General features: G+C 41.6%; 1 protein-coding gene across 1 annotated transcript in view; it reads left to right on the top strand.

Moving 5' to 3' along the window:
• LOC118256868 (neuronal acetylcholine receptor subunit alpha-7-like) overlaps window positions 1-21,336 on the top strand; it is a 58,803-nt gene extending 37,467 nt beyond the window's left edge. Inside the window, exons 7-10 of the mRNA XM_035564221.2 lie at window positions 922-1,116; window positions 2,431-2,517; window positions 15,231-15,340; window positions 20,274-21,336. Of these exons, the coding sequence (XP_035420114.1) occupies window positions 922-1,116; window positions 2,431-2,517; window positions 15,231-15,340; window positions 20,274-20,795 (914 nt within the window). The 3' untranslated portion in view covers window positions 20,796-21,336. The remainder of the gene's footprint in view (window positions 1-921; window positions 1,117-2,430; window positions 2,518-15,230; window positions 15,341-20,273) is intronic.
• The last annotated feature ends 6,604 nt before the right edge of the window (window positions 21,337-27,940 follow it).

The following is a 27,940-nucleotide window of genomic DNA, read 5'->3' as shown; positions in this document are numbered from 1 at the left end:
AGAAATGATCAATCCTGTTGAGACATTTGAAATGCAGATATTAAAAGTTTCCATGAAAACAACAGCATTAAAAAAAAAAAAAGTTCAGAAACAACTTTTCAAATGCATTCTTTGAAATGTGTCTGAAAACACTGTGTTCTGAAGCAATTGCCTAAATCTAAGTGCATAGATAAAATCTACTGGTGCTGATGCATCTGAGCAGTGTGCCAGTACTATACTTAGATGTGCCTCATGTAGACACACTGAGCACTACTGTCACATCTACTCTAACACATCAGCCAAAAAATGATTGGTGCAAAAAACACTATTTCAGCAAAACTGAAATGAGCTTTTGCAAAGAATCCCTCTCACCCAGAAAACCATGAAAGTGTTCTCCAGTCAGTAATATCTGCAAATAACTGCAGCTCACTATGTCTCTCTCCTTTTCTGTGCTTCAGAAGGTACCTGCATTTTTAAAAGAAGAACCCATGTCCAGAATTGGTTATTCATAGCTTGATCTCACTGAGATATTTTGAACTCATTTAAGTAGGGGTAAATCAGAAGTAATGCTGTAGAAATGGACAGGTTTTAGACCACTTTAATGAGAACTTGCAAGCAGGACATTTTGTCTTCTAATCCAGATATGTAGCCAAGGAAAAACTGACCCAGAACAACTGATCACAGTATTTCTGCCAGCCAGGGCATCTGAGAAACGATAAAATAAGAAACATGAAATAAGAAACATTTTTCTGCACAGAAAGCTGGATCTGCTTGTGGCTGGGGGACAGACTAGAGGGTCTCTGGAGAACCTTTTTGTGCCAGTGAGAGGCCCTTATGAGCCACACACTGGCTCATAAGACATCTGTTCTTGGCCCCTTCCAAGGGGATGGATGCTGGGCAGTCCTGCACCTCTCCCCACTGCTCTGACCTCCCTTTCTGTAGGTGTCCCAGGAAAAAGGAATGAGATGTACTATGAGTGCTGTAAAGAACCCTACCCAGATGTGACGTACACCATCACCATGCGCCGACGCACCCTCTACTACGGCTTGAACCTACTGATTCCCTGTGTCCTCATATCTGGCTTGGCTCTGCTTGTTTTCCTCTTGCCAGCTGATTCAGGAGAGAAGATTTCTTTAGGTAAGTGCTCAAGAATTCATTTACTTCATTAGGGATTCCCATAAAATGGCAAATAATGCCTCATGGTGCTTGATAAATAAAGATTTCCCTGGAGGAACAACAGAAGCACTTGTTTGGTTGCAGAAACTTGTGTGACAGCTTTCTGTACAGCATTCACACACGCTGTGCTAAGTACTTCTACTTGCATTTACCCTGGGATGAGGCAGAACTCATCTCTGGCAGAGGCAGCAGTGATAGTACTCTGTCTTCCCTGTCGTCCTGTTCCTTAGCAAGTCTCACTGGATTTCACGGCCGATTAACTCTCTCTTTCAGATAGAACATGCTGACATACAGAGAGTGAAGAGTCATGAGCAGCAGCAGCTGGGCACTTTATTTTTGCCTTCCAAGTACAGCTCCCAAACCTCCAAACCATGAGTTCCCAAGCAATGCAAAGTAGCAACAGCCAAGGAATAGCTAAACAAGATTTACTGTCATGTGTACCAATAAAGACAGGAGGGGCGCTTCCAAGAAAAGACAGGGAAAATAAAATGTAAAATAAATAAAAGTAAAGTAAATATGTAAGAGTGACCCAACTGAGACCTTTAGAGTCAATTGTGCACAGATGCAATCAGGATAGAAACCTTTAAATTATGCAAATGCACTTGGTTGGTAGAACCATCAGGGTTCTACTGAGCAGCCAGTCTTACAAGAAGCAAAACACTGGCTGTGAGGGATATGACTGCTGCCTGTGAAAAACAGGCATGGAAAAGGATTATCTGAGCTAAAGTACAATATTGTCACAAAAATGGGATGTAATGTTCATACATTAAACATGCGAAATAAAAAGCAATTTCTCAGCTTAGGGTAGTTAGGTTTTGCAAACAGCCTTTCCAGAGAGAACAAGATAACAAAGAGCTCCTTTTGAAACAGGCATGCATTTCTGTGGAGGGTGTTATATAACATGCAATAGCCGAAACTCTTCAAGTGTCTCCTAGCCCTTAATAATTGTCTGGGTTTTGTATGAGTTCTGTTTTGCAAGAACAGTGTATTTCATGAGATCTGCAAGCTCCATTTTACTGACCTGCAAAGATTTATCCATTATTTTCAGAGGAGCAAAGGTTTGGGTGCAATTGAGAAGTGGAAAGGGAGCAGATAAAGGTGCATCCAAAGATGCTCTCACTTGGTAGAAGTTCTCACCTGCTCTGACAAGCACTAAGTCATGGTTTTGGCTTACCCATAGATCAGGACAAAGTTATATTTAACAGCAAAGACATCAGAGGAGGAGCTGCAGTGATCATGTTCCTCATCTTTCCCCTACATGTTCACTCCCTGCAGGTATCACTGTTCTGCTTTCCCTGACAGTATTCATGCTGCTCGTGGCCGAGATCATGCCTGCAACTTCTGACTCAGTCCCACTAATAGGTAGGTTGATTTTCTCTGCTCTGTGCATAAAGTACAATGCTTTCCAAGAGTTCTTCAATGCATGCTGGAGGTTTGACTCTTTGTCTTACCACACTTTTACATTTCAGCAACGTCAGAAGTAAATCCCTGTCTGGGTTTTGCTGTCTGAGTAGATGCAGAGAGAGCCTGCATGAGGGATAGAAAGGGGCTCTGGAAGTATCGTATAAGCTGGTAATTGGAATGATTCAGGGGACAAAGAATCAATACACGGTGTGGAGGTTTGGGTAGGCAGACTACAAAGGACAGCACCACCAGTACATGGATGTGGGTGGGATACAGGAATATTACTTGGCCCTGGTGCTGGGCTCATTGGGTCTGCTGGTACAGTTACTCTGACATCTCTCTGGATGAAGCTGGGCCCATTTGAAGATGTCAGTGCTGCTGTCTGAAGAAAATCCTTTCCTCTTCCACGTCACCTACTCTCCATCCTTTTATGCACTGTTGGGAATTTATTGTACTACCTGATGTAAATTAAACACATCTTTTTGCTTAAATATGAAAAAAGTTTAATGAACAATGCATTGGACAGAGGCCTTCCACCATATGCAGATCTACAGGGAGTCTGCAAAGATGTGTCATGAGCCTTTAAACCTCACTGAAGTCTCAGTTTCTCTTTGTGGTCATCCCCACCAAGCTACACACAGAACTCCCATAGGTGCAATCATGAGTTGTTCTTTTGAAATAACCAGTGTGAGTTAAATTGCCATGCTGTTGCAGGGGAGCTTGTCCTTACCGAGGAATGAAGGTAAGAACAGAGTGGTGAGGCTTGCACAAACGACTCAAGAAATTCCCACCACTGTCTGAACAGCAAGACTCAACCTACACATAGAGAAGTTAACACGGACACAAAATGGATAGGATATCACCCTCTGGGGGAAATGCTTGTGAGACTGCACAGACTGAGAGCAAAAAGCCCACAATCATAACTGGCTTAAAATCTCTAAAGCTAGATATAGCCCTCTAAAATCCAAACCAGGATCCTTCTAGGCAATTCTCTTTCTGGCATTGAACAATGTTAAATAACTCCAAAGACAATACAAGAAATAGAAACTTATACTAGATAAATATTTTTATTATGAGTTAGCAAATAGCCATGGAAACTTCTGAAAAATATCTTATGTGGATTTAACATGGTAGTCTGTTACTCACGTTGTCACTGTTGTGGTATCAGAAGTCTCCAGATCAGTAGGTTAGGCACACAAAGCACACAATGGATGGGAAGTATAAAGAAACAGCTGGAAGGAATGACATTTTCCCATTTTTGCAGACAAGGAGTGAAGACACTATGAAGGATTAAATGATTTGCCCAAGGTCATACAAGAAAGACAGAGGGCTGTAATCATTTTTTATTTATTTGTTCTTTCTGGAGTGTCAAATAACAAGTCAGGTGAGGGATTCACTTTTATTCTACGAGGTAAATTGATGTGGGAGGAGAGATGACTTGTTTGTTATGGGACTGTCATATCAAGGTGCTAGCACACAAAGACGTGGATATTATGAACCTTAACAGAAAAAGTAAGAAAGGTGGACTTGGTGGCATCTTGTTTCTGAGGCTGCATGTGACAAACTACCAGAAGGGAAAGTCACCTCTGTGTGCTGCACATTTCTCTGCCAGCTGCATCGTCACTGGCAGCACGAGAAGGAGAAGCAGCGAGAAGCTCCCTTGTGCCTTCAGAGAAGCAGAGGCAGAAGGGAATGCCTTGAAGCTGGTCAGAAGGCCAGCAGATTCAGGTGGCTCTCCACCTCTCTTGGGCTGAGGAGGCAGAAACCCAGCAGAGCTGTGATGGCTAAATTGGATGGGAGAGGCAGAAGGCTGGGTGGCAAGTTGTGATCAGTGAAGACACGTGTATTTTTGTTGTCTTTCTGTTGGATGCACATGTACCTGGGTGCAGAGCCTGAGTTACTACCAGCACCTGCTGAAGGAGAAGCTGACGACAGTCACCCTGTGGGCACAGGCAAAGCAACCAGTAGTTGTCTTTTTCACTGGGACTAAGTGACCTGTGCAGTGCAGTCCCTTGTCTCCTGGTCCTCCTTTTGCTAAATTTGGAGCTGGTTTTTAAAAGGAGAAAATGAGGCTGGGACTCTGCTGTTCTGCAAGACCCAGCTAACAACACCCACTGCATGGCTATTTGAGTCATTCCTATCCTGAAGTTGATTTGAGTGATCCAGACAGGTATTATTACTTTTATTTTCATAGGATCATCACTCTATCTTGATCTCATGAGGACTCAGTTTCTCTCCTATAAACTGGGTAAAGCATAGCGTCCTGACCTCATAACAGGGTGGCAAAAATAAAGCTGTTCTGGATTGCAAAAGAAATAAGTATGAACACCAAAGGAAAGCTCAGAAATTGTTAAATTATCCTCTCCTGTGAGCTAAGGTCAATATTTGCATATAAATCATGACTAAGGTACACATTCCAGACAGTTGAAATAAACAAAACATTCGACATTGTATCTAAGTGCTGACAGAAGGTGCACTTCATCATTGTAAAATTAAAGTCTAACATGAATTGTACCATAAAAATAACAAAAGAACATTTACTCAGACATCTCATTATCTAACTTCAAGGCGAAAAAAATCAGATCTACATGTGGAGAAGGAGGTTGACTATGCAACAGCCCGTTTCTCCAGGTAAATGTTATATTAGGACCTCTCACAACTTTTCATCCTTTTTAGATCACAAAGACAGGGAGATGATGAAGGAGTCTCTTCTCACAACTAGTACACTAAATATGCCTCATTGGCTGCACATATTGTTACAAGTTTTTCCTAATGCCTAAATAATTAGAGCATATTAAATATATTGGAATCTCAAAGTTGTCATGTAGGTCAAATGCAGTCCGTTTCTTTCATCCGTTCATTAGTCAAATTTTGCATTGTGAAACATTATAATATAATTATGCCAGCACACAAATACTTTGTAAGACACTGGAGACTGACTTTAGGTATCCAGATGAGGGTTGCCTAAAACAACCCCATGATTACTCTCATCTGATGCTCCCCTGTAACAGCCTAAAATCAAACCAACCCATCCACATGGTGGGGTCCACTCAGGCATCATTCTCTGAAAGTCTGCCATCATCCGCCCTGCCCAGGGCCCCAGAAAGGACCACCTAGATGAGGCCTGGCTGTTGCTGAAGGGAAGGATCCCCCTGGGCCTCCTGGCTCCTCACCCAATGCCCACTCTGCCCCAGCACATGGCTGGCCCCTGTGCAGCCCTGTGCCCCCTGTGCCATCTCCCAGAGCTGTCCTCTGGACCCCTGATGGGCTCTGCTTGCCTAGGGCCAGGGCTGCCTATAGCTCTGGCCTGAATTGCATGCTGCCTCAGTCAGCCCTTCCTCCAAATAGTTCAGCCTTGTGGGTGTTAACTCATCTCCCCCATCTGGGAGACCTCATCAATACCTACAACTACCCAAAAGGAGGTTGTAGCGAGGTGGGTGTTGGTCTCTTTCTCAGGTGACAAGTGATAGAAACAGCACCAAGTTGTGCCAGGGGACGTTTAGTTTGAATGTCAGGAAGAATTTCTTCATGAAGGGTTGTTGAAGCATTGGAAAAGGTTGCACAGTGAAGTGGTGGAGTCACCATCCCTGGAGACGTTTAAGAGATATGAGGACAAGGCACTTGGGGACATGGTTTAGTAGTGGACTTGGCAGTGTTAGGTTGATGATTGGACTTGATAATCTTAAGGGTCTTATCCAACCTAAATGACTCTATGAAGAGCACACCTATCCTCTTATCAAAGTCACCAACAGCTGAAAAAATCCATTGCTAGTCTGCAGAAAAGCCACTGTTGCTGTGGGAAAACATGACCCCACGTGCTTTGGAAAATCTGAATTTATTCCTAGAATTTTTTTATTTTTATTTTTCAAACAGCCATGCACCCACTGCTACCTGGACATGGCTGAACACTTCTGGCCTTTGCTAGTGTATAAACACTAAACCCAAACATGCTGTACATTTTACTTTTCTCCACCATCTGACCTCAGCTTTAACTACTTAAATAATAGTAGATAATAATGCTGGAAATTCTCATGGCTGCTGTTTGGAGTGTCTCTGTTGAGGAGACAAAGGAATGCTGCTCTAATACGACACCTGGGAATGAACTGGCTTCTCAGGTCTGGTCTGTTTGAAAGGAAATGTGGAAATTATAGTCTGGTTCTTCTTAGCTGAGGCCACTTCCATTGTGTCCTCAACTTATATTTACAGTGAATAAAGCACCACTCAGCCTAAATAGACACAAGAAAACAGGCAGGGCAAGACATTTGCTTTTTCCTACCTCTGCACGAAGCTGCTCCCTGGTTCCTTGGTGTGTGTGCCCTTTCTTTGTCTGCTTATAAAGCTGCCCAGAGCTGTTCTTCATCATGTTCAAATTCCCCTCACAATGGATGCCCATTTCTATACAGCCCTCTAAATGCTGTGTTAATACACATTAAAAACAAGCAAACATCTTTTCTGCAAAGAGCAGGCAGCAAAGCTTGGCCTAGATATAAGCAGCAGGCTGCTCAGCACTTTTCAACACCAGAATCCTGATGCTCCACTGCACTGCAGGGTTATGTTTACAGGAACTTTCTTTTCCACAATGATCAGTCTATTTCCCTGCCAAATGTTCTATCTGGGTAGTCTGGATGATGACATTTGGTCCCTGCTCTCGCCCAGCCTTCCTGGGGGCCTGCATTCATATCAGAAGCTAGTTTCTCCTTGAATAGCAGCACATCTGCTCCCATCCTTCTCCAGGAGAGCATCCATGTTTGGGGGAAAAAAATATTTCCAAAACACAATTTTCAGCAGCATGAGTACGTGCCAAGCAAGGCACAGAGACCATTCAAAAGTTGTATGCTGCCCTTCTGCAAAGTCATTTGTGATGCCAAAGAAAGAAGCCTTGGAACCAGAGCAAGGATGCCTCTGTTTCTGCTTAAAAAATTAACTACCCCTAGCAACAGAAACCAGCTCAGCCATTTGGATGAAGAGCATTTTAGTCCCATGACATCTACAAACACAATGGTTTGGCCGGAGCCCAACACAAGCCAACTCTATACACAAGGCTTGTTTCACTTCTGGGTCCTGGAGGTCCCTCCTGGCACTCAAAGCTCTGGAGTGTAGCTCCTTAAAAGACTTTCAGACCACGTCCATACAGCAGCAGCTGTGTCCTAAACTTTCCCTCCCTGGTGTAGCTTAATCATTCCTCATGGGCAATGTGTCTGGCTGCACACATGCTTTGACTTTTGATTTCTCTCTTTGAAAATATTTTATGAAGAGTCTATGTAAGTAGAGAGAGACGGATGTCATTACTTGAGGAAGGAACATGAAGAAATGCAAAGTACTCCAGATGTGTTGCGCATCTGAAATGGCTGGTCTGAGTGTGCTGATCACTGGCTAAAATCCTGAAGCCTGTGTGATTCAGCCCACGTATACATCAACTGTTCTTTCCACTCCTCAAAACCTATGCAGTTATGCATAGATTTGTCTCACACAATGAAAGCCAGTAATTTCAAAGGGATTTCATGTCCCTACCATTGCACCCAGCCTACTGCATTATATAAGAAGGTATATCTTATATATGCACATGGATGTTCATCCCACTGTGCTGATTTCCCAGTTCAGTGACCACACTGAAATTAAGCAAATGCGCTTATTTCAATTAGATCTTTTGTACAAGCTCAGCTCCTATCCACTGAAACTAAAGGCTTAGGTAATTCATCTGAGAACTACATTTGAGTCATTCAGATGTAAACTGGAAGTGTCTTTTTTTTTTTTTTAATTGCTATAAAGATAAATTTATTCAGGTAAACAGGGATGGATAATCAAGTCCATTTTTTGATAATACCTTTTTTGACCATCTCTGGAGATAGGATCAGTTCCTTCCTCTGGCAATAGACATATGCCTGAATTCTCTTTTTTAAAGAGCTCTGTGCCTCCCTACTTACAGTCTCCATATCTCTGATCTGTTTCATTAAGCTGTGTTTCCCATTTGGAAGCAACCTTGTAATTAAGGCTAGTAAACCATGCATTAAGAAGTCACTGAGGAACAAGTTCCCCTACATCAAGACAGATTCCTGACTGTAGCTCTGTCCCTTCATGACTGTCCTTTGAGTAGAGACTCCTTAAGATGTCACAGCTGTTGACCATGCCTACACACATCCAGCAGTACCTGCTAAAACAGTGACCAGAATCTAGTTAATCTTACACTGCTCTAGGCATGTCTTCAAAAATCAGTGTCTCAATTTAAGCTTCTGGTTTGGATCTATAAACCATAAAAAATGTAGCTTCTAATGTAATGTTTAGTTACTATGAATACCAACCAGTCTTTCAGAAAGACAGATCAGTCCACAACCCTTGTTAAAGTCGGACAAACCCCAAACCCATTGCACTGGAAAATTCAGAGCAACACGGCTGTGGGCATGATCAGGACCAGCTTCCTGACCTCCTTTCTCCCCACCTCGGACATCACCTCCAGAGGGGAGAAACCCTGAAGCACTGAAAAGTTTTGTAGCTGTTGCCACTCTTCCCTCTCACTCCATGATGCTGGCTGCTTCCAGCAACAGATAAAAACACCAATTTCAGAAGGTTTCTCTGCCACTTTCCTGCATCTGCCTTGAGCCCACCTTTGTTTTACTGCAGTGTTGTCCCACTACTGTGAGAACAGGGCAATGCAGTGGAGAAACAGACCCTAAAATGATCACTTTGCAATTCATCTGGCTGTTTACTCTCCTGTTGGTCCACAGCTCACAGCAGACCAGGAGCCTTTGAGGTCAGGTCCTGGGTGGCAGAGAAGTACAGTTATGCAGAGCAACAGCTGGGGGCAGTCACAGCAGGACAGCTTTAGCTTGAAACCAAATCTGCAATAAGCTGTGAGTCGGCTGCGCTCCCTCCATCTTAGCCACTGCTCTGAGGAAGTCAGATCAGATTGTCCAAAAGGGAAATCCTCAGGTGAAATGTTCTGAAACCAGTCAGAGAGCATCCTGTTGCTCAGGAGAAGTCCTCAATCATGTCAGATTTTTTCCCCACAGCCAAATATCTCCAAAATGCTGCAAATCACTATTTCTCTCTCCACAACAACACAGCCAAATCTGTATTTTCTATGAAAGGACTCTTATTGCAGAAGGTGTGAAACACCTCAAAGCTAACATGTGCAGAGAGCATTTGGAAGTGGACAGCAGGGCTTATGAAGATAAGGAACTGTCACTTCCTATGATCAACATCCACATGCTGCCTGACACCTTGGCTGGATGTGTCAAATGCTGCATAAAAACCCTCAAGTTACCCTCATCTCCAGATAACATAATTGCATTTTCCTCTGTCTTCTTCATCTGCTTGCTTATTCTGAATCCACAACAGTTGAATTTGCAGCTCAGGCCTCTGCTGTGCTAACCTGTTTTCAGCCTTCTCCCCTCCTTGCCATTCATTATCTTGCCAACGTTATCTCAATACAAATCAAGGTTGTAAGCTGTGGGTAAGTATGTTTGCAGCAGATGCTTGGGGTGAACTCTTGCAGTTAGTCATACAGCAAACGAGACTGCAAATTGCTAAGACAAGGAAGCAATGTGGTGCTTTGCCACCTCCAGCAGTTACAGATTGTTTAAGCTATGAGCATAAGATATTATTAATGGTTCTGACTAGAGAGAGAAAATGAGAGTAATCTATTGCATCTTTTGACATCTGCCTGCATGTCTTCAGCTGCTGCCATTTCATTTTTCCCTGTCTCTTTCCAGTTTTGTGGAATGATTTTCTCCTTCCCTTTTCATGGTCCTTCCTGGTGACCTGCTGATGCCAGGTCTCCTTTCATCCTCTTCCACCCAACAGAAATTCTTATTTGCAGCAGTTCTTTACAGTGATCAATGGTGCTTTGCAGAAATCCATGACTCTTGGATGCACTTTGTTTAAAAGAAAAAAAAAAAAAAGAAAAAAAAAGAAAAAAAAAAGAACAGTTTTATTCCTCACACACTTGTTTCTATCATTCAACAGCATGTGGGAGGAAAAAGAGATAGAAAATCTATGCCCTTTAGAAATACCATAATCAGTCAACATAGGGTCTAATCCTGAAGTCTCTCAGTCTTTTAAGATATTTCATGTTTGTGAGGCACCAGTAACAATTTTTTTTTTGCCTTCTACTGCCAGTGAGACCTAATAGGTTAACACAAGGTGTCCCAGATACAGTAAATCTTAATGATGGACAACTTTTTCTTGCCCTTGTCATCGTTCCTGTCTCTTTGATGTCTGAGTACAACAGTAAGTCAGCCAGCAAGGCAGTCTGTCCTCCACCTTCTGATTTCCCTGGTCTCCAAGAAACGATGCCCATGAACAGCCATCACCTGCCATAGGCTGCGACAGTGTTAGACCAGCACCAGTCCTGCTCCATGCCGTAGGAGGAAAGAAGGAGGATGGCTGGAAGTCCTTGTGCTGACATCTGAGGTTTTCTGCACCCTCCACAGGCTTCAGTTTATTAACCTGGAGCCATTCCAGAGGGAAGAGCAGTGTCTATCTCATTCTGTGCATGCTCTCTCTGGGATGTTTCTGCCATTTCATGAGAGTTCACCAGAAGTGCTCAGCACTAAATGATTGAAATGACCTGACTTACAGAAGCTCTAAACCAGTCCCGCATTTCAGTTGCACAAACTGGTGCATCCATGAAAGAAGGAATACAAACAGAAAAGGTAGTGGGAAGTATCCAACTTCATCATTGTGAATACTTGATCATGACACTCTCTTTTGTCCCCCCTCTTCCATAGTAACAGCAAGACTGGCCACAATGGAAAACGTCTGCCTTTCCTATGATTAGCTGTGTTAATAAATCTGGGTAATATACTGCTTTCTGAGTCAGTGTTCAGTGATAAAATCAACAAAGTGAAGCATCCATCTGGAATCATTTGCCCCTCAGGGTTTCTGTTTTATTTACCCCGCTCCTAATCAGCCCTTAAAGTTAATCCAGTTCCACTCAAGCAGCAGATCCAAATAATTTCTAAAATAATCCTAAGGTGCTTTCCTGACATCAGATAAGGGCACAGAAGGTCCATAAATCATGCTGGAAGCTCCTCGAGTTATGAATTGCAAGTCAGTGCCATCCTTTTGATATAGGCAATTTCAGAGGATGTCTGAAAGAACAAATAGCTGTTGTCACTGATATTTTAAAGAGCTTCTGGGCCTCTGGGCCTATATTAGATCTGTATTTGCTATGACAGCAGCACCTGATCTTCTTCTGACAGTGCTGAGACAGGGGCTGACAACACCCAGATGTTAGAACAGCTGCCCAGGTAGCGTGTTACATCATGCCTCCTTTGGCAAAGGGAATAATATCAGCTGTAGGAGAGCAAATATTTTATGCTTGAAAGAGCTCAGCCAACAATCTTAAACAGCTTTCCTTGTCACACGCAACTGCTAAAGAGAGCGGCATGCAGCTCTGAAATCAATGGAGAGCATCTAGCAGGCGTTGGAATTCCTGGGAAATGCCACGGTGTAAGGCAGGTATATCGTGGGGCTGGAGACGTGGGTATCTCCCTTCCCTGGACTGTGGCAGCTGCCCAGGGCAGAGAATGCAAACGAAGCAGTTGCCTTCCAGAATGGGTCAGTCATTTCCCAGATGTGCCCCAGAGCAGCTGACGTACAGCACTTGGTCCCATGCTCTTTCTAACACACTCTGGTCTGGGATTGCTCTTTGTTAATCCAAGGGCTGACACTACCCACTGGGAGGTGATTTGTTAAAGCCTCCAGGATGACCCATTTATATGAGGGAAGATCTCAGTAAGCAGGAGCTCTTAAGAAGGATACAGAGAGATACTTAGTGGGAGAGGTTGAGCACTTCCCTTCTGCTGTTTCAGTGAGAGGGGATGAGGTTTTGTGAAATCAGATTCACATTTATTCCTGCCAACAGGCACACACAGGCGTAGGGGCTGGTGAGAGCAGCAGCTTCAAAGCCCTAAGCCTGGGAGTGTCACTTGTTTCCTGTGCCACATTTCATAGGAGGGCATCTCTATTTCAGTGGCAGTGCTCAGCAACATGGGTGGTGCCCCAGGAATAGAGTTCACTAATTTGGGCCCGTGTGGGACAAGTGGGGGGTGACTGCAGACTGCAGTCCTCTCCTCGCAGGATGGCTGAAGAAAGGTGAGAAAGTCACAGTCATAGCAGAGGGTGTGCTAGGTGTGAAATGGCATATCAGCCCTTGTTGCTTTCACCAGGTGATGGGAGTTCATCCATCTGTTGTGAGGGCTAAAACCTGCCGGGCAGAGATGCCAAGTCAGCAGGCTGTAACGTTCTCAAACCGTTAAGCAATGCTTTTGGGGAGGTGCATGGGAGACAGCATGGGAGTCTTCCTCACCAGTTCTCCTGACTATTGCAGAAGGATCATGTTTTTCAGCAAGGAAAGAGAAGGATGCAAGATTAAACTCTGGAAGGTAATATTAGGAAATGCAGAGTGAGTACACATATTTTTTCAGAGTCAGCATCTGTTTGCCTTGCAGAATTTAACATTGCATCCTGGGGTCTTTCCTTCCCTTCCACATGAACTGTCACTGAACCCAGGCCCAGCTTGGTCTTGGCCACCTCTACCTGCGTCTCTGTCCCAGTGCAGGACTTGGATTGTAGGTAGAATCATGTTTTTGATCAAAGATAGACATGGGCAGAAGATCTAGCAATTTATTCGTGAACAATGACTCATCTAACTCGTCTTGCCACAGGAGAGCAGGCAACAGCCTTCATCATGTTGCATACTGGAGCTGTGAAAGGCTAACACGCAAAATGTGCCACCAGCTGATACTTTCTTCCACCCCTTTCAGTGCTGGTTCTTCAGGTCTGGGCTGCTCCAGGGATTTGGGGCTTTCTTCCCCTGAGATGAACTCAGCACCTGGGCTGCATGGGTTTACCCATGCCAATTTTGCCAATTTTCATCTCATAGGTACTCTTGTGACATTTCATTGCCTGACCCTGGCAACAGGGCTGAAGTACAATTCCCTATTTCCTCTATCCTTACTTTCCAACTGAAAACTTAACTGTACCTTGAACTGAAGCCTCCTGACAAATACAGATGATGCTCACTCAGCCATTTCTTCTTATCTATCTTCTTTTGTCTATCATTAGGCAAAAACAAAAAACATCTTTCTTTATGGCTCCACAGGTCCCCTACAATTCCCAGTCTGTTCCTGAGAGAACTGCTTTCCTTGTTTATTAGTAGATCTCTACAGCAATTTCCTGACCTCAATTCCTGGGTTTCCGGCACACAAAGTTAAGACTGATTTCCTATCCTAATCATCAGCTTGGACGTTGGTAGTGTCGGGTAATACCAAGTACTTTTCAAATTCAACAAGGCAGGTAATTCTGTAAGATTCTATGAAAAAATCCAAGCCAAAGCTCTTTTAAGTGGATCACTTCAGGTCAGGTAGTCTTACAGGAGGCACCAAAATGCACGGAATTTATTGTAGGATTTAGTGATTTATGACAGTAATTAAAACAGTGATATCAACACTGTTGCATTTCTCTGGCATGAGGCATGCTGGAATCAAATCAGACATCTTCTTTCAACCTCGAGTTTGTGGTTTGCTGTTCTTCTGCCTGGCTGTTGGGTCTGCTCTCTTATGAGTAGGTGCAGCAAAGACCTCTCAATTCACCTCACTCTCAGGAGCATTCAGCTGTGAAATTCGTCTTGCCTCAGAAACCCACACCTGCCTCTTGAAGCAATAGCAGCGTTGGTTTCAGAAAGGTTTCAGAACCTCATTATTACGAACAAGCTTTTTTTTTTTTTTTTTTTTTTCTGCTGAGGCAGTGGGAAGCAACATTAAGAAATTGAGATAGAAAAACTTGCCTCGGAGTCTTAATTAGATTCTCATTTTTTTCTGCAAGCTGCAGGAGGGAGGGGTGATGATGGAAGGACGCTGCAGCCTGTGGTGGTGTCACGTTCTCTCCCACAACTCTCCCTATCACCCAGCTGTAATGGTCCCTGGTGTTTTGACACAGATGCCCTCAAATGTCATTAGCCCTGTGGATAATTCTTCTGTACGCCCTGGTGCATCAACCCCACTGCTGGCATGAGGAGGCTCTACTGACACTGAGATTCGGTTTCAGGTCCTAGTTCTGGCTTTCAGGATCTTGATTTCTTTCCTGCACGGAAGGTTTAAATTTAGCACTTAGGCAAGTGTGTAGTTTGTTCTCAAAGAAACCAAGAGAGGTGGCCCTAAGGGCTGAGGAGGGTGTTGAAAAAATGCACCTAACCCCTCGTGGGCAATGATGGCATGAAGGAGGAGAAAGGGGTGACACAACCACTCTTCCTGGGGTGTCCACTGGTGCCACAAAGACAACTTTTCTCTCCAGCACCTCTGCTTGCATGGCAGGGAGGTCCAGGGCCAAGGGTGATGGTGTGCTGGTCAGCTCTGCAGGCACCTTGCTGTCCTGGCAGCAGACACGGAGTAGGTCCCTGGCATGGGGCTGTACGTTCCTCTCTGGGAATAAAAACTGATCAACATAAGCCCTTCACCAGTTCTGGCCTTTCCTTGGTGGAGACGAGGGAACTGAGCAGGTAGACTGAAAACCTAAAAGGCCTCAGATGCTCCAATGTGGAAGATCAGAGAAGAGGATATTTGGATAAGATGCAGTGCTTCTCAAATGTAGCTCTCAGGGCCTGGCCAAGGAATATTATTATTATTATTATTATTTTTTCCCTCCTAACCAAATCCTCCTTCTAATTGCAGCTCAGTATTTCGCTAGCATCATGGTCATTGTTGGGCTGTCTGTGGTTGTAACAGTGCTGGTTCTGCAGTTTCACCATCATGACCCACAAGCCGGAAAGATGCCCAGATGGGTAAGTAGCTCTGGTGGTAAATATTCAACAGCCTACTGATGGAAAAATCTAAATGTTGTGGCAAACTGATGAGGGGAAGAAGTTGTTCCCCATTAACCCCAAGTGTCAAATAGGGACACTGTTTTACACTGTTACATTTGTTGTTGGAGTGAAAGAACAAACATACTAAATTGGGGTTTCCATTAAAAACATCTGTTATTTAGGTTTTTTATTTAAACTTTAAACAGGGGTAGGTAAGAGTAATCTCTCTCAGCGTCTGCTTTGCAAGCGCTAACCCTGTGGGCAGCACCTTTGATTTCTTATCCAGCAGACACCAATAAAACGTGACATTACAAAGCACCAGCAAACATTTACTGGTCTCTGCTGGGCAGTTTGTCTGCTCTGCTCCCTCATAGATTCTCACTGAATTTAGCAGCAGAGCTGTAATCCTCCAGAACAAAGGCAGGAGGCGAAGCCAATTTGCTTATCTTGTCTTCCAACTGCCCCAGTTAGGAGCTGGCTCCCAGAGCTGCTGGAAAACCAGGAATAGCAACAACTCATAACTGAACACTGAGCACAGCTACACTTCTCACAGCTTGGATCCGGCTCCTAATGCACCATCAGCAGAAACAGAAAGGCAATACTGTTGGGCTTGCTCTGGCATCAGGTAGATCCCCGGACATCACTGGCTCAAATATCTGCCCTTTGCTGAAGGGTCCACTGCTCTGAGTGGAAAATTAATTCTGTCTGTTTCCGTCTGATCACTTCTCAGTTCAGCTAGCATGTGGACCCTCTTTTCTCTACAGCAGAAGACTGTTTTCCCACTGAGGTCTGGCATCTCTCCCAGATGTCTTTCAGGAGGAATGTGTTTATTTTAGATTTTCCAGATAAAACAAAAGTATGCTTTTTCCTCTCTCCCTTCCCTAAGAATAGGTTTTAGAATAAGAAGGTTGTGCTTTGCTATTGCAAAAAGAAAAACAATGAAAGCATAAGCAGATACAAATAGTCATCTGCCTACCTTGGTTTTGCAGATGTCTGCTCCTATAGCATCCTCTAGTACCTCATTCACCACATTTGTCATGCTAGACAATTATCCTGACACAATGTTAAATGTCCTATGCTTACCAATGTCAGCCTGAGAACAGAAATGCTTTCTAATTTGACTTCTCTAAAAATAAACTGCAGCATCAGTGCAAATTAAAAAATAAATAAATAAAAAGGAAGTCCAATAGCTAATAAGCCTTCAAATAACTATTTCTTAAAGTGCCATATCATTTAAGATCACCTTACTTTCAAGACACCAGAGCATGGGAATTGTGGATAAGCCTCCATGCAAGCAAGACTTGAGGGCACAAATTTGGGCAAACATGCTTCAGATATGTACCTGGACAGAATATGTAGCAGCATAACAGCTCCCATGAGCAATTTTATTATTCATCTTGCTTTTTGAGGAGCCTGGACAAAATAGCTAATATTAAATATGTTCACAAGAGCTGCTGAGGTCCACCCTCTCGTCTGGAAACACTGAGTATAAAGAATCATCACTCCAGATGAACATGGTTCAGTGCCCTGACTGCTGAACTGCTGAAATGGCATGCATTAAAACAAACAAACAAACAAAAAAAACAATAAAAACAAACAAACAAAAATCAATTATGAAGCAAAAACTCTTTAACGGACTGCTGGGGAGAGCAGATGATAAGACTGTGAAATCTGCAGAACACGCAAGCTGACAGGGCTGTGAGATCTCAAGAGAAAAAAAAAAAAAAGTGAATGCCAGGTATGCATGGAAGAGGCTAACTCCACAAAATTGGGCATTAGTCCTCTGCAATACATGGCCAAGGCTCAGTCACTAGGATTCATGGCACATTCTCTATTTTCATTTTTTCCTGTCCACCTATTTCAGGGCATGCTACATTTTTCTGTCGCAGACAGCCTTACAGACTTTTGCTCAATGAAAAACTGGGATATACTACATCTGTCATTGAGGTTGGACTCGATGATCTTGAGGTCTCTTCCAACCTAGAAATCTGTGTCTGTGTCTGTCTGCAGAAAGTAGGAAATACTGTTTTTTTTTTTCCTCTGCAATTCCAGTCTCATCAGATTCCCCTACCAGCTACTCTCTCCCCACACTCTCCTCCTCCTCACAAAGCCAGACATCAGTGTACTGCAGAGCTCTTGCCCTAGTTGACTGGATAACGTTACACAATTATTTTCACCTCCTGCTCCGATGCAATTAGTGCTGGGGTAAGTTCCAGGGGAAGGCACTGGGTTTGTGTGCAAGCAGCTTCAAACCTAGAGGGTATAACTGACTGCACTGCCAAAACATCTGCTTTCTAAACTTTTCACAACTGAGCAGTTTCTTTTCCCTGCCTGTCTCTCAAGGGCTTGGTGTTTGGCCTTTGGGCCAGAGGAGAGAGGAGATATGAGTGTTAGTTTTTAAGCTCTCTGCAAGTTCTTGCTTCTTCCCTTACTCCACAGATGAGAATTGTGCCTTCCTTTCTATTAATCTTTGATGATTTAGTAAAGCCTACATCTTTCCAAGAGAGAAGCTTAAATCTGAGGTGTTCAGTCATGGTATTTACTGGTTACTCAGCTCAGAAGTGGGATCTGATGGCAATGTGGCACTTTTTAAAACATCTGCTGAAATAGCATGAGGCAAAGTCCAGCTAGCTGACAATTTGGGAGTGGATGATATCAGGTGTGAGGTACAACTCCACCAACCCACCTCTGCTGACAACCAAAACGATTGGATAGGTGACAGAAATAGGAAGATCAAGCACAGAGAGCAGAAAGGCTGCGGTGGTGGCAGGGTCGCAACAGCGGCAGGCTGCTAACTTCTGAGGGTGGCATACCTGTGCCCTTCCTCCACAGAAACCCATAAATGACAGTACAGATGAGAATGTAGTTTCATACTGTCATATCTGGGCTGTTTTCTGACAGCTCCTGTGCTGTATCTGTCTCCTGAATTAATTGGCATGACAGACCATTTTGATGCCTGAGCATCTCTGTTTTCAAAGAAATATTGTATTTTAAAGTTCAAGCAAATTACAAGCTGTGTTGCTTTCTTGCACATATTTATTTTTCTATGGGAAATGGGCTTGGCTATATTTATAAATCTAATTTCCCTAGGGAGCAAACACTTTGTCTTGAGAGGAAAAGTAACATTCCTGTAGAGTAAAGCTTTTTCACCTCACGTCTCCTTCCAGAGCTAAGAGACATATTAACATTTTCTAATAGAAAATTTTGCCTGGCGCAGTATTTTGGAATTTCATGGTACTGGAGAATAAGTTTATCTTTCTCCTCTTTGCCACAAACACTGTTAAAATACTGTTAGTAATTAAGACCTTATTTTGTTCAATGTTGTTTCATTTTCTGTCTAAAGGCTGTCAGAGGACATTATAATTAAGTAAGTTCAATTAAATCGAGGATGGATTTTTTTAAGCTGCTACATTACAGTTTTCTGTTTGTCTGTGGTGACCATGGAGGAAATAATGAAACAGGGAAAAGCACAATAATTTGAAACACAGGAAATATTCTTCCAGGATGAGGAGTAAGTGATTCATTAGTAGGAGAGAAGCAGAAAAGCTCACAGAAAACAGTACGAGACTGCAAACCAGAAGAACACTTACTGTAGAATTTCAGTTGTGTAACCATCTTCCACTTGCTATTGCTTGGGGTTTTTATTAGTATTATTCCCAGCTGTGGTAATTAATGGTTTCTCCTTTCTGAAATTATGCTTGTCATTACAGCAGCAACTTGATGTGCTTGCTGTAACTTCCTCATCCCTGCATCTGCACTGTGCAAACACAGGAGACAACTCAACCTGTATCTAAAACAACCACAGAGGCAGAGGGTGGTGCTGAGCTCTGTGTGGCTGAAGTGACTGCAGCAGAAATGCAGAAAGAGTCCTGTTTTTCCTGAAACCAGTGGTCACTTCTGCTCTTTACCAAACAGCAGATTATTTGACTTGCAGCCAGAATGACAAAGTCATTACAGAGGCCCTCTCTCTCCCTGGAGTGACCCACGAGCACCTTGCAAATGTCCATTTCGTATACATACTGCTTGAAGGACTTTACAGTTACAAGATTTACTGATTTAGTTTGCAACATATCAACTCCAGGAATCATTGGAGGCTCAGATTTCAGACAGAACATCAGAAGACCAATTCACAAGGAAAAAGAGCTGGATGTACTCTCTGCATTTGGCTCAGCTGATGACCCTGACAAGAAACGTACACTCCACAGTCTGCCAGGTGCAGGATAGAGCATTCTCACAGTGCTCCAAGCAGTTGTACACCAGACCATGGGGAGCCAATGGCAGCTGACAACAACATTTGGATTTGAACTGCCCAGTCTAACTGATTTGCTGTTATTCGTTAGAAAAAGGTCTTCTGTATTATGCAGCTAAACTTCACAGGATTATTAAGATTACTCAAGTGAAAAAAAAAAAAAGGAAAAAAAAGGTTATTTAGGTTTAAACAATATGGGTGAGGATAGTGCTAAAACAGCTGTTATTTTGCTGTGTATATGTATTATTTTTTTTCAGCGTAATCTGAAGCTTTGCTCCTCAGATCCTTAACTCCATCTCCTTCCATGTTACCTGGGAAGTGGTTGTAAAACAATGCAGCCGACTTCATCCACTGCGTTCAATTACAGAGATGCAGGGTTGTTTGCAAAATACAGGAGTTCAAAAATCATTTTTTAAAATAAGATCTTACATCTCTTTTGCTTTCTACACTAGGTAGACATCTTCAAAACATATCCAAAAAAGGTATATCTTGGGAATAAGCCAGAGCCAAAACCACTACATTTGAAAGCAGATAGCTGGAGAAACAGCAGGCAGTCATTCTAGCAGAACATACAGACTGACTATAACAGTCACTGAATATTTCAAAACCTGTTAAATTGCAGTAAAGTTCCCTTTTTTTTATGTTATGATCACTTTCTTTCAGGTCCGTGTCATTCTGCTGAATTGGTGTGCTTGGTTTTTACGTATGAAAAAACCCGGGGAAAACCTAAAGCCCCTCTCTTGCAAATATAGCTACCCCAAGCACCATCCAAGCATGAAGAGCATGGAGATGAATGTCCTGCCTGGGCACCAGTCCAGCAATGGCAACATGATCTACAGCTACCATGCAATGGAGAATCCATGCTGCCCCCAGAACAATGATCTGGGTAGCAAGAGTGGAAAGATCTCTTGCCCCTTGCCAGAAGATAATGAGCTTGTTCAAAAGAAAGCTTTAATGGATACTATCCCAGTGATTGTGAAGATCCTGGAGGAAGTTCAGTTCATAGCAACGCGCTTCAGGAAGCAAGACGAGGGTGAAGAGATCTGCAGTGAGTGGAAGTTTGCAGCTGCAGTCATAGACAGATTATGCCTGGTTGCATTTACCCTTTTTGCCATCATTTGCACATTTACAATACTCATGTCTGCTCCAAACTTCATAGAAGCTGTTTCAAAGGATTTTACATAAGGATTTCAAAGATAAACACAAAGAGCAGAAAGGTAACTTAAAAGTGAATATTACCAGTAATTCTGGTAAGTAATTTAACTGAAAAGAGAGAAATGTACTTTTATGTGCTAACATACACTGATGGGGATAAAATTAATTTTAGGAGATAATTATTACTGATGTTAGTAATTGTAGTTACTGAATAGTATATATATTGAGCTCTGTTACTTATTTCCTAGACTAATTCCACACGTAATTATGTCATCATCTGTTACAAATAATAGACAAGAATTCAAGTGCACAATACATTTATTACAAGTTAACAGTAGTGTCAACGTGTTACTATGTATTCGTGAACTTTTAAATATTGTTAGTAAGTTAAATGATGCATTCATGACTATAAGATTTGCAGCATTTTATTGTTTTCAATATCTTTATGTTTTATCATTTTTGTTTAGTGTGGTTGTGAAATTTACTCCTCACATTTGACAGACATCTCTCTGCACTTTTATGATCCTGCATATTGCATATAAGAAAATAAACTATAATCTTATTAGCTCTTACCTCGACAGTGTCTGGAATGTTTTATCAGTAAATATGTTTTCAGATTTTAATTATTAATATATATATATATTTATTATTTTTATTTTTTGCCAGGATATTATCTGTTTGTTAGTTTGTTTCTAATATAGGAAATGTTGGCTGTTGAGGATGGAAAGAAAATTCATGCTGACAATCATACATATCATTAACACAACACCCCCGGTGCTCTTGCCACTTAACTGTAGCTGTCATCTTTACTTAATCTGAGATATCTCTGATTTCTTGGGTCACAGTTGCCAACGTAGAGTGATTAACTCTGTGTAATTAGGGCAAAAATATTGGCTTTGCATAATCTGTAGCAAATTTGCCAATGATTTCACTGGTGTCAGATTCCATATTTATTGTCCTTGGTCTATACCACACTTAGGCAATATTTTTTGCAAATTCTTTTAGTACTGTCCACTTGCAAGCTTGGTCAATATGACTTTGTTAAAAAGATTGTGTAAAAGGTTATTTTTATTTTGCTAAATTTTTATGCAGCAATGTTTCAATTAAAGTATCAAAGTATCAATTAATAAAAAAATATTTCTATCATGACATTTGGCTGGAAGATATTGGCAATAAAACCCTCTTCTCAATAGCACCTTTCCATTCACTGGTATAGTGGCAATGCACCTTTCTTGGTATGACTTTTTTTGCCAACTGATCACCACAGACCTGCAAAAGGATATGATCTGATTGAGGCATCTTCCCTCTGTGGGGTAACATAGCATTTTTCTGAGTGTTCACTAAAAGAAAACAACAACTTACTGTTTTCTATGGTTAGCCTACACCTTCCTTTTCTTCCAAGTGTTAGTGCACCAGAATTAACATATCCCATATCTGCTTGATGGATCCTTCTCACTATCAGTATTGAAGAAAAAAAGGAAATTAGCAAGAGAGCTATTATTCAAGAGAAAGCATTTAATTTAAAGGTGACGGTGAAGCTGATAGCTATACAGACTGAAGGAACATGCAACTATTTCCTTTGGGATATGGTTCTTGAGCTTCTCCTCTATTGCTCTTTATTACAGGTGTGATGGCTCCCTTCAGATAGAGACTTCACTGTTATGAATGCTACCTCAGTAGCTTTGAAATTAGATCATTACATTAATGGAGCTATCACACCACTTGGAGTTATGTTCAAAAAAGCACCCTGACGGTTTTGACCACAGCTGCCTGTTCAGTATTTCATGTAGCTTTTTTGCTCTGTACTTACAGAATTTTCTTCAGTTCTGGGTGCAGCTCAGAGGGGTAACAATGACTTATGGTAAAAACCTCCACTGAGAATTTAATCCATATTTCTGAGATCTTGTTCTCCTCCTCCACAGGAGCTCTAGTGCTCTAAGTAATTCTTTCTGGGTCAGCAAGACAAAACTGCCATAACCTCTGATTCTTTCTCCTGCCCATTTTGTTGCTTCTACTTATGAAATTGACCTTGCAAAATGCAATTCAAGAGCAGTTTGCCTAATAGAAATATCTTAACTGAACTGCTGTACTGGTCTGGGGCTTTGGGTTAGTCATATCAGGCTCTGCTCCTGGACTACAGCTGAAGTGCTCACTGTAGATTACTGCTTTAGTTACAGGGACAACAGACAAATAAAAAGCCTAAATATCATTTACTTCTGCCGCTGATGATGCAGGATGCTAAATGACCTTTGGAACACTTGCTCAAGGACCACTAATATTTTTGCTTGATGATCTCCATTTTGAAAGTAATCTCCAGTGACAGGATAAAAAGATAAAAGCTAAAGTTAAAGCACACAGAATAGCTTAGCGTTCCAATGCAAAGCATGTTTTTTTACAAGTAATGTAGATTTGTTGTATAAGAGTATTTTTAACTGGATGTGTATATGTTAGGATCAGAGAAAGGACAGAAACTGTCTGAAAACAGCAACAGGAAATTAATTTCAATCATTTTTGTTTTATTAAGTCAGTGCAAATAAAAACTCCAATTTACAGTTTACTATCTAATACTGTTACATAGCAGGGCTGGACTGTCTCTTACAGAAGTGTTCTAAAACTCAAATTATATTAGCTCTATGCAGTTTACAAATCTTTATACTAGACTGAAACTGCATTCTGCTTACTTGTTAAGATGACAAAGTAGAGCAGATCCTTTTGATATTCAGTAGTCACTTAACCTTTTGGAAGGTAATAGCACCATCAGCACAGAATTTGTAGAATGACCTAGTTTAAAATGGCCCAGAAAATAGTTACTATACACGCAAGGCAATGCAGAATAAAGTGCCAATACATTTAAGATTTTTCTGAGAACCACAGCACCCTTGGAAAGGCTGATGCATTATCTGTATATACTGATTCACAGCCCTTCGTGACATGGCTAGATAGTGTCACAGAGTATCTGCCGAAGTACTACATAATTCTAAGAGATGGAAAAAATCCCAAAATGACTACGAAGGGTAAATGGCAACAAGGAACTAGCCCACAATGTCCCTTACAATGTCAAGGCACTTACACAAGTGATACATGAAGAGCATTGATCCTCTTACCGTTCCTAGGTAACACAGAAACATGACAGTAAAGGCCCTTATGCATTGTCTCTTGCTAAAGAGAGAGCCTTATTTCTTAGAAGGCATGGTAGGTTTCTGGTATGGTGGTATTCAGCATAAGAAGATGAGAGTCTGCCCTGATTTGTTCATGAAGCATAAAAAACAATAGATACCATCAATGCCTAGTTTTCACTTTGACTCATGGGTTACAGTGCTTTCTGAAGTGTCTTAACTATCTTGACTCAAATACCTAGTATACCTGGAACAATGTGTTTTTCAGTCTTCTTAGAACACTGGCAGCCACCCTTGAAAGTCTGCTATTTTGCCTACCACCATGGGAAGTGTGGCTGTATAACTTCTACCAGTGAATACCAAGAATGTATTTACTACAGTAAAAACATATAGTTCTTTAGAACTAACATTAACTTTTTAGTATTGATAATAATAAAGAAGTAGAGGATTTTGAGCTAAAAACATTTTCTTATACTAAGTTACCACACTCCCTGAGTAAGACAGTTGTTTAAATCAGCAGAATATTGTTGAAGAACATGGCTAATTGGGGGGTTTATACTGTAAGAGTGTCAAATATTGTGAAACCACCACAAAAATAAATAGAGATGAATCCAGCTGACTAGGAAAGGTGCCCTCCTATGCCTGTTGCTTGTGAACAGGGAGTGTCTTGTGGGTGAAGTGGCATTGGTAGCTGCCTTGGCCATAGCGACCACAAGGTAGTTGAATTCATAATATTTGGTGATAGAAGGAAAACTGCTGCCAAAACTTCAACCCTGGATTTGGGGAGAGCAGACTTCAGACTGCTCAGGGAACTAGTTAGAACCACTGCTCTAGTGGTTGGCAACCCTGCCCAGAGCCGGGGGGGTGAAACTAGATGATCTTTAAGGTCGTTTTCAACCCAGGCCATTAGATGATTCTTGTGGGTCCCTTCCATCTCAGATATTCTATGATTCAATTAAAATCTCTTCTGTCAATCTCCCCTTGCTGGAATTTGGAAGAATATTTTGAACCTCTGTAAAATTTTTATTGAGAATATGTCTGTGTTAAGGGCTCAGCAAAGAAAATTTTCCTGGAAGACCTCCCCTTACCAGAATTACACATCCAGTTTGGAATTATTAGCAAAACAAGGGTTTCTTGTAATTTTTCCTCTTGATTGCATGCAGAGTAAGGGAGAAAGTACCGAAAACATACAAAATTCCCCATTTCAATTTAGTAAAAATGCATATGCTCAGAAAACTGGCTCCCTTTCCCTCATGTTGAACAGGCTGGAGGCCGCTATGTGTCTACTGTGCTTTTGCGCAGGTTTTGCGCAGGAAAGAGTAGAAATGTCTCTTGGATTTATATTTGACACAGTAGCTTTTAAAGCTAGACTCCATCACAACTGCTTTCGATCACCATTTAAGATGCTCTTTGGATCTCTAGTTCTGACTCCTTATCAAATATCACACAAATCATTCACACAATCTTTCTCCTGACCAACATGGGATCAACAGCAGCTATGTTTCAACTGCTTCCAACATAACTAATCTTAAAACTCAAATAACAGAGAATTTACAGTTTCCCAAATGCATCACTGACATATTTTACCACTGTTTGGGAATCACTAGCACATAGTAAAATCAACTAGATTCAAATACTTTAAAATACACCTTCCATATGAGATCAGACAGAACAAGGTAATGACCTGAGATTGATGCTGTGCAATAGCTGGGAAGGCTCAAGCTGTGGAGATGTTGGATACACCATTTCAACTGTGCCAGAAGGGCCTTTCTGCTGCACATTCTTCCTACTGCTCTGAATTTTCAAATGCCTCGAAGAATAGCAGCAGACTGAAACCCCAGTGTCCAGAAATGGACTCAGCTACCATAATGGTAATGATGAACAGCAGATTTCTCAGCAGCTGCGCTGTGTGAATTTTGTGTTTTAATTCCAAATGGCTTTTGGAGAAAAGCTACACAGCAGACTTGGGTCAGCATCTTCTTTCATATCTCTGAGCAGCTCCCATAGTTAAACCTGAAAAAGATAAAGTTCAGCATGAAATTCCCAAATCCTTAACTTATAAAGTGAGATACTTGCATCTACTGCTGTCCTGAGATAAAATTTTGTACTCAGCTTCCTAAGGGCTTCAGGGATTGGCCCACAGAGCAGGATTTTTTATTTTATTTTATTTTTTTAAATAAAACTACTACAGATTTTTTTCCACCTCTTCTATCATCACCACAAAAACAGCAATATTTTTTGAGTGTTTCCAGAGAGCCTTCAAATCATAATTTTAAAATTGTATTACAGAAACAGAAGTGAACCACGTACCTCTTATTTAAAGCTGTGAGTTTTGTTGTTTTTTTTTATTTATTTGTTTGCTTGGTTTTTGTTGTTGTTGTTGTTGTTTTTAATTGTTGCTTCTGCAGAGTAAGAATAACATTATATATATATATATATATGTCTCAACTTTTTGATTTGGGATTTATGAGAGGATGAGGTGACAGAGCAAGAAACAGCCAGGTTCTCACCACTGTCAACAAAGATTGCCAAGTGAAAATCTGAGCTTTTGAAAATTAGTTTTGATGGTAAGCATCTGCATAGCATGGAAGATTCTTGTAAACTTGATAGAGTTTGTTAGTAAGAGAGCAGAAAACCTATTTGTAAGGAGGACTGTCTGTTACACAATTCCAGGGGATGCATGTCAGGGTCTGGACATGAGGAGTCACCTCCAAAACTTGTATGAAACAAAACGTCAACCACATTTCTGTCCATTTATTTCCTCCAGGGCTGCTATAAAATGGAAGCTGTGGGTACTGTGTACATCTAAACAGCAACAACCTGATTTGTCATTTTAATGGACTTTAATGCAGAAATAGTATAAAGTGACTTTTGTCATCACTTTTGTTATTAATATTGGACATGACCAGTTCCAGGAACACATTAAAAGAGCCTGCCTTTTATCTCATTGACTGATGATCACAAACTAGTTCCATGTTGTTGTAATTCAGTGACCATATATTTTCTACTACAAACTAGTAAAGTGTTCTTGGCAAGATAACAAAGTGTTTTGCTTGCAGACAGTCCCTACAGCTCCCTTCAGTTGAGGTATTTTTTTCTGGATGGCACTGATGAAGTATGTCTAATGGAATTCCTGAACAGATAAATGTATCACAGAATCATAGAATATCCCAAGTTGGAAGGGACCCATAAGGATCATCAAGTCCAACTCCTAAAAAAAAAATTAAAAAGTGAAAATGTTTTTTTGGCAAGAGGCAAAGCCAACTGTCTGGGGTTCAGTGTTCATCACGTGCAGAATCTTGTGATATTATTCACCAGTTTAAATGGGCAGAGGACACATAACTAATTTCATCTTTTCAGGAGTGCAGTATGTTAACTGCCTTTCAGGTTGCAACTCACTGGCGTACTTCTAAGATCTTCCTTGTGTCAGGAGAAAATCTCACTCAGAGCTCTGTATTATCTTGAGCTCAGAGATAACATTGTGGCAGGTGTCTGTCATGGGAGTCTTAATTTGCTGCACAGAGGACATCTTAAGGACAGGGCATATATACTGAACATTTACCAGTAAATGTTGGGTTGAGCATTTCACTTTGCTCACAAAACACTGCACCTGTCAAGGGAGAGACAAGTTCCCTTGGCTGATAATCAGCTGTTTCACAACCAGGCTCAACATCAGTATCATCGTGTATCTGTAAACCTTTTAAGAAGTAAAGGTGAACACTTCCTGACAAGAGACTCCTTTAAGAAATTACACATCTTTGAAAATGATGAGCTGTGATTAAATCCATTTTACCTTTCAGTCTTTGTTCCTAAACCTTCTCTGAGTTTATGGAATAGTCTCAGGAGTGAGTCTAACAAAGTCTTGGTATGGACTGTATGAGCAAAAAAACCTACAACCTTTCTATACTGTTATAGACATTAGTAGAGAACTGTAAGCTAAGAAATTTGCAAGACCCAATATATACTGGATGGTCAAAAATCAGTCAGATATTTTAGATCCAAACAATCCTTTTCCAAGCTGAAGTAACTGACACTGAAGGAAGGACCATGTGTGGGTTC

This window comes from Cygnus atratus, chromosome Z, assembly GCF_013377495.2.
Source record: "Cygnus atratus isolate AKBS03 ecotype Queensland, Australia chromosome Z, CAtr_DNAZoo_HiC_assembly, whole genome shotgun sequence".
Taxonomy (NCBI): Eukaryota; Metazoa; Chordata; class Aves; order Anseriformes; family Anatidae; genus Cygnus; species Cygnus atratus.
This window is presented reverse-complemented; position numbering and strand designations above follow the sequence as displayed.